Source organism: Gastrolobium bilobum, unplaced genomic scaffold (assembly GCF_033153095.1).
Source record: "Gastrolobium bilobum isolate Gb01-03AN ecotype WA unplaced genomic scaffold, APGP_CSIRO_Gbil_v1 utg6655, whole genome shotgun sequence".
In the NCBI taxonomy this organism is placed as follows: Eukaryota; Viridiplantae; Streptophyta; class Magnoliopsida; order Fabales; family Fabaceae; genus Gastrolobium; species Gastrolobium bilobum.
The window spans coordinates 41668-49417 of record NW_026895291.1 but is presented as its reverse complement, the minus strand read 5'-3'; the positions used below and the strand labels follow the sequence as shown (position 1 = coordinate 49417).

The following is a 7750-nucleotide window of genomic DNA, read 5'->3' as shown; positions in this document are numbered from 1 at the left end:
ATTAACTAGAAAAGCCCTCAGATGGTTGGATAGACAAGCCCCCAACAGCATCACAATGTGGGAGGATTTGGCTGCTAAATTCTTTGCGGAGCACTTCTCTAGGAAAAATACAACAAGCTGGTGAAAGAGATCACCAACTTCATTCAACATCCGGGAGAAACTTTATGTGCAGCTTGGACCAGGTTCCATGAATTGATCAGGAAGTGTCCCCTGTATGACTTGCCGGAAGGAAAGAAAGCCAGAGTCTTCTATAACGGAATGACACCGGAATCCAGGATGGTGGTCAATGGTGCAGCTGGAGGAACCATAGCAAGGAAGATAGCAGCTGAAACTTTAGAGTTAATCGACAACATGGCAAAAGCTGATAATGCTTCAGTGGAAGTTCAACCAGTTCAACCGAAGAAAGGACTTCTACAACTGGGGAGCAATGATGCTTCATTAGCGGAGCAAAAGGTGATTTTACAACAGTTGGCTAGTATGAATGCCAAGCTCGACAAGATGCAGATCTCAACATCCAAAGTTAATGCATTTAATTGTGAGTACTGCACGGAGTCACATGATACTAATGAGTGCCCTACACTCAATGGAGCTGAACCATTCCAAGTCAATGGAATTTGGTATGACCCAAGGCCACCACAGAATACCCAAAGTTACCAAAGGAATCAGAATGGAGGCCAAGGGAACAACTTTCAAAGGAGGAATTAAGGGAGCGGCTTGGATTATAAATCCAACAACTATCTGCAACCTCCTCCTCTGCCACAAAAAGAGCCATCCGAATTGGAGAAAGCGATGATACAACTGGCCAAAACTACTCATGATCACATAAATGAGACCAGAGCCTACCACAAGAACCAGGATGCTTCCATCCAAAACTTGGAGAGTTAAATAGGCCAGTTGTCTAGGCAGTTGGCTAAAAGAGCTCAAGGACAGTTCCTAGGAGATACAATTGTGAATCCAAAGGAGGACTGCAAGTCCATTGTGACTAGGAATGGAATTGTAATCACTCCTCAAGAAAAGCCAAAATCGGTTCAGCATGAGAAAGAATAAGAAGCACCTGCCAGTGAAAAAGAAGAACCTGCAAGGCAAGAGAAAGAAGAAGCAAAGGAGAAAGCTGTGGAAGCTCCAAAGCAACCGATGGATTTTTCTCGTTTTGAGAAACCTCCTTATCCTATGAAGCTCAAACAGCAAGCACAAAAGCAACAGTATGCCAGGTTTTAGATATGTTTAAAAAATTACATATTAATATTCCATTTGCTGAAGCTCTTGCTAATATGCCTAACTATGCTAAATTCATGAAAGATTTATTGTCAAGAAAGCATAAGTTGCAGGATTGTGAGACAGTAGCATTTTCTGAAGAGTGCAGTGCCATTATAGAGAAGAAGTTCCCACCAAAGCTTCAAGATCCGAGAAGTTTCAACATTTCAATCGCGATAGGCAACACCAATGTTGGCCGGGCGTTATGCGATCTTGGAGCAAGCATCAACTTGATGCCGCTGTCAATATGCAAAGCATTAGGACTTTCTGAACTGAAGCCAACCATGGTCTCTTTACAACTTGCTGACCGTTCAGTAAGGAGACCTAATGGAATAATAGAGGATGTCCTAGTCAAGGTTGACAAGTTCATCTTCCCTGCTGATTTCATTGTGTTGGATATGGAAGAAGAGAGTGAAATACCTCTTCGGCTTGGAAGGCCGTTCTTGGCCACAGCTCGAGCTATGATCGATGTTGAACAAGGAAACTTGAGTTACGAATGAACGATGAGACAATCACAATCAATGTGTTTAAAGCTATGAAGAACTCATCTGATCCCAGTGACTGCTTCAGACTTGATGTGGTTGAGGAAGCAGTCAAAGAAGTGAATATTGATGATCAAGAGACTGATGATGAACTCGAAGATCTAGATGAAGATGCTCCACAAGAAGATCGAGAAACTATCTTTGAGGTGCTAGAAAAGAAAGAAGATGACTCAGCTACTTTAGCACCAACGGTAGAATTAAAAGAGTTGCCTGAAACTATGAAGTATGCCTTCTTGGGAGATGAAAAGTAATATCCAGTCATCATCAATAAAGATTTGTCTCCAACTGAAGAGGAGAAGCTGTTGAAAGTACTCAAAGAGCACAAGACAACCATTGGGTGGTCTATTTCTGACTTGAAGGAAATCAACCCTTCTTTCTGTACTCACAAGATTCTAATGGAAGACAATGTTAAACCTGTGAGACAACCTCAGAGAAGACCAAACCCCACAAAGAAGGGAAGTCGATCAGCAGCATGAAGAAAGCAAGCCAAAGGTTAAGATGGAAAAGTCCAGGAGTAAGGAAAAGCATGTGAAGACAAAATTTAAAGTTCCTGAGAACCCTCATCCTCACCCAGGTGCATATGATTATGGGAAGACGCAATACTGGACCAAGAAGATTGGGTCATCAATGGTAGCGTGCTTCCAACCACCATAATCGCAAGGGGTACGTCAGGCTCGTGACGTTAAACAAGCGCTACTTGGGAGGCAACCCAATGAGTTTTTATTATTCATTTTATTATTCTTTTTCCTTTCCTTTGTTTTAAGTTTTAATTTTATTATGATGTTTAGATGTCTTTTCCGTTATGTTGAATTGATGGTTTAACCAGTGTGAGTGTGTTACCTGTGCAGAATTTCTTATTCTTTACCTAGTTTAGTTTTATTGCTGGGGACAACAATGTTCTAAATCTGAGAATTGGGCACACCACATGCAACACAGACGAACCACACAGAAAGACATCTAATAGAAATTTTTTCTAAATCAGGGGAGATATCTGAACCTTTTGTCTCATTTTTTTGTTGTTGATATTTTTGTTTTGATAGAAGAAATTCTCTTAGCAACATACCTGGATCTGTGTTAGCTACTCATGCAATAAAATGATTAAATCTTAGAGAGCATATAAGATACTGTGTGAGAAGTCATAATGGATAAATAATGCATTGAAGTATAAGAGTTGTTATTGCTCGTTTGATTGAATTCTTTGTTGAGAGTTACAGTTGATATGTGCTGATAATGGAATTTAGATTCTAGTTTGATTGCACAACCGTGAGGTTTGAGCCTATACAATAATTTTTTTTTAGAGAGGCCTCACTGTGATAATACTCTAAAACTTGCTCTGTTTCTCTGTAATACATGCATGATCTGAAATGATAAAGACAATTCTTTCTTGTTAACTCATTGGCCAAATAGCTGACCCGATTTTTTTTCCCCATTGCTAGCCCTTTGAACCTTAGCCTATTGTTTCTTGTTGAATTTAACCATAAGGCTCTTAGCTTAATTCCTATCAACACACCTTGGATGAGATTGAAGCACTGATTATAGGTATTCAAGGAACAATTTCACCAAAATAAAGTGATAGTGAAAGCAAAAGCTGGGACCAAAGAGAAAAGAAACAAAATGAAAAGTTGCAAAGCAACAACAAAGCATGAAAAGGTCAAGAAGAAAAAGGAAAAGTATGAATAGAAAGGAAAAGACTAAGTGAAATTGTGTCTGAGGGTGAACAACTGAAAATAAATAGTTGTGTTTCAATCTCATACACAGTAAAAAGTAGCCGTTTTCCCAAATATTCCTACTTTAGCCTAAGCCAAGTTACAACCCTGCAAAGACCTTTGGATCTAATTGTGCATGTTTTACATGTTCCTCATTAGGAACTTGAGAATAGGATCAAGCTTATGGTAGTCTTATTGCACTGATGGATTGACAGTTAAACCTAATACACAAGAGTGACAAGTGCAGTGATTATCCTGGTAAGAAGTGATCAAACTAGATTCTAATTCCTTATACAAAAAGTGATTCCTGAAGTCTCAACTTGGAATTCACTCATGCATAGCATTATAACTCTAAATCTCTTCAATGTAGAAAATTGCATAAGTGACATACATTCTTCTAACAGAGTTAATCCTTGCTGCCTGATGTTTGATCTTATTTATTGCTGGGGACAACAATATCTAAATCTGGGAATTGTTTGATGTGCCTTCAGCATATAGATATTTCAGCGTAAAAAGAATAAGGATTTGACTGTAATTCAGCGATGAAAAGTATTATTTTTAAAGAATTATTGATAATCCATCTTCAGACACACTTTCACGCTGAATTCAATGTTTTTGCAGGAGGAAAGCTTGCAAATGGTGCAAATCTTGTTTATCCACTTCTCACGCTAATAGCTTGAATTTCACGTTATTAGCGTGAAAACTAATCCTCCACGCCAATAGCGTGGATTTTGAAACCAGTTGCGCCAAAAAAATGGAAAGGTTACTGTACTCCCACGCCATTAGCGCCAAGTTGACGCCATTAGTGCCAAGTTCATGCTAATGGCGCCAACTCCATGTTAAAGACCACGCCACGTCGCGCCACCAAGTGAAGGAGCCACGGCCATTTCACGCTAATAGCATGAATTCCACGCTAGTCGCGCCAAGTTCAGGAATCCTCATTAATCGCCCGCGCAAATCGCGCAGAATTGGCGCGGATGGCGTCGGGCGTCGTGATTCAGTTCCTTGATTTGTGGATTTTGATAAAAATGGGAAGTTAATCAAATAAATCAGAGGATTACGACCTGATTGAGGCATTGGCTATAAAAAAGAGTGAGAAACCTAAAGAGAAAAAAACTCTTTTGCGCGGAAGAAATTGACGAAGGCAGAGAACGCGGAGCAAGCTTCTTCTCCAAATTTTTTGGTTTTTATTTATTTATGTATTCTTTTCAATACTTTGAATTGTCAGACATGAATATGTCTGGCTAGTCTTTTTATTATTGTGGTAAGGGTCACAACCCTTGATGTGAACCCCTTGTAGTTTGGTTAAATTTATATTTAATTATTTCAATTGAATTTATTTTATCCTGTTCTTCATCTATAATTCTTTTAGAATTGATCACTCTATTAGGATTGCGAGGGTTAGGGTTTTCAATAAGAATATTGGGATTCTAGTTCCTGGCAAGGGTAAAATAACAGTTCATGTACGCACTAGGGATAGGCTACATGAATTGCAAACGTTGAAAATTCACTAGGTTAAAGGATTAACTTGAAAAAGGATTTCTAAGGGATTAGGATTCTAATAGGGTTAATAAAGTTAAGATCACTAAGGGATTAGGGCTTAACTAATTAATTAATAGATGGTGAATTGTTTGATCAATTGGGTAATTAAATGTAAACATTAATTAATATTACAAGGTGGGGATCAGAAAGGTGTTGGCGTCCTTTACTGCAATAGCTTTTTAAATATTTTTCTCAACTTTAATCTTTTATTCTCAAGTTTTCAAATTTATCTCTGAATTGTTCACAAATCTTGAATAGTTCACACTTTTTACAAACACAAATACTCTCAAAAACCAACTTTTTTTCATCCAATAAGAAATGGATAGTTAAAAATAAATTCGGTTCCTCAATCCTCGTGGGACGATATTCTTACTCACTATTTTATTACTTGGTACGATCGGTGCACTTGTCGATTTTACGCAACAACTGCTTTTAGAACTTATATTGCACATGTAAGTGAGCTTTGGATGAAAGATCGTTGAGGACCCCTTGTCTTATTGATATTTCTGTTTAGAGATCTCACCTCACGTCTGGGGACGCTTATTTCAGGTTCAGGTAACCCAGGGGTTAAGACCTCTAGCGGCAGGAGTCCGAAACTTTGCTAATATTGTTGTTTATGTGACGATATGTTTGGATGCTGGATTATATCTGCTGATGATATGCTATTAGTTTTTTATTATTATGTTGTTGTTGTTGAGACTATGTTTGGTTTTGCTGCCTTATTTGGTGAGCATGGCAATTGTCCATGCCACGTTTGATTGTGAATCGTTGTTTAGATTTGAGTTGTAATAATGTATCAGGATTATGTCCGGACTACGTGTTGTAGTTCCGTAATTTTATATACTCACAGTTATTTATATATTGAGGTATTTCAGTTAGCTATCTATTTGCAATTTACATACAGGCAATGTTTTGGAAATGAATTAAGTAATTCAACTTGGTAATGATAATGACGTCATAATTGAAAAGAAAAAGATATTCCGCTTTTTTAAATTAAGCGTGGCTTAATACGATGACATGTTAACAAACCGGGTATACACGGGGTGTTACACCACAACTAGGAAAAACATTGGTCCTTTATCTTTCGGAAAGCAATGAAGCCATTACCACGGTATTATTGCGCGAGGATGCCAATGTACAAGAGCCAATTTATTTTGTTAGTAAAGCCCTTCAAGGTCCAGAACTGCGTTACAACATATTGAAAAAGTGGCATTTGCACTTATCATAACATCTAGCAGATTGCATCATTATTTCCAGGGACACACAATTATAGTCAGAACTAACCAACCCCTCAGGAAAATCTTACGCCAACCTGATCTTGCGGGACGAATGATCACTTGGTCTATCAAATTATCAGAGTATGACATCATTTATGAACCGCGCCAGGCCATTAAGGCACAAGTGTTAGCTGATTTTCTGGTGGAGATGACGAATTCAGAAAAATCTCAGTCAGAGGGTGATTGGACAATATTTGTGGATGGGTCCTCAAATCTTAAGGGCAGTGGAGCTGGAGTTGTTGTTGAAAGTTCTCAAGGTATCACTGTGGAATACTCTATATCCAATTTGGCTTTAAGGCCTCAAATAATCAAGCCGAATATAGGGCAGTCCTAGCAGGTTTAGCAATGGCAAAAGACTTGGGTGCAACTAGAGTAATCTTAAAAAGCGATTCACAGTTGTTAGTCGCTCAAGTGCAAGGAACCTATCAAACAAAGGAGGTCTTAATGGCAAAATATGTGGATAAGGTACGTTTGTTATTGGTTGATTTTGAAAATTTTAAAATTGGAGATATTCCAAGAGAGAAGAATGTCAGGGCAGAAATTTTATCTAAACTTGCTAGAACCAAAGGCCCTGGGAATAATAGATAAGTCATTCAACAAAGAGTTTCTAATCCTAGTATTGTAATGGCTATCACCAAACGAAAAGCTCGTCCTTTTCATGGCACAGAGCACATGATGAATGAAGATGAGACACCACCGGATGTTATGACAAATTGGATAACTCCAATTTGGAATTATCTAACCAAGGGAGCAACGCCATCCGACTCAGGTTTAGCTAAAAAGTTAGCGCATAATGCTTCATTTTATACCATCATCAATAACCAGTTGTTTAAGAAAGGGTTTTCTTCCCCAATGCTGAAATGTTTAGACCCACAACAATCACAGTATGTCATTACCGAAGTCCATGAAGGAGTTGGTGTTCACCATATGGGGGTAAATCCTTATCCAGAAAGTTACTTCGCGCGGGATATTTATGGCCTACGATAGAAGAGGACTCCAAAAGACATGTGCAACATTGTTTAAAAGGCAAAGCGCATGCAGACCTGCATCATGCTCCTCCAGAGGAATTATCTTTGCTTTTATCCCCTTGGCCATGTTACCAATGATGTATGAATTTATTAGGACCATTTCCAATTGCGGTTGGAGTTAAGTGGCTGGTAGTAGCATTTGATTAATTTACCAAATAGATTGAAGCTGAAGCCTTTGCTACTATATCAGCCAGCAAGATACGCATATTCTTTTATCGTAAGATAATATGCAGGTTTGGTGTCCCTCATACCATTATTACTAACAATGGAACATAGTTTGTGGATAAAAGATTCAATCAAGTGCTCCAGGATTTACAAATTAAGCACAGGTACACTTCAGTGGAGCATCCACAAACCAATGGCTTGGTGGAAGCTGCGAAGAGAGTTTTAAATCGAGGGTT

General features: G+C 38.6%; 1 protein-coding gene across 1 annotated transcript; it reads left to right on the top strand.

Moving 5' to 3' along the window:
- Positions 1-1134: 1134 nt before the first annotated feature.
- On the top strand, positions 1135-1754 carry LOC133304633 (uncharacterized). The gene is made up of 2 exons (XM_061504679.1): positions 1135-1211; positions 1313-1754. Exons 1-2 carry the CDS (start codon positions 1135-1137, stop codon positions 1752-1754), a joined length of 519 nt encoding a protein of 172 aa, XP_061360663.1.
- The last annotated feature ends 5996 nt before the right edge of the window (positions 1755-7750 follow it).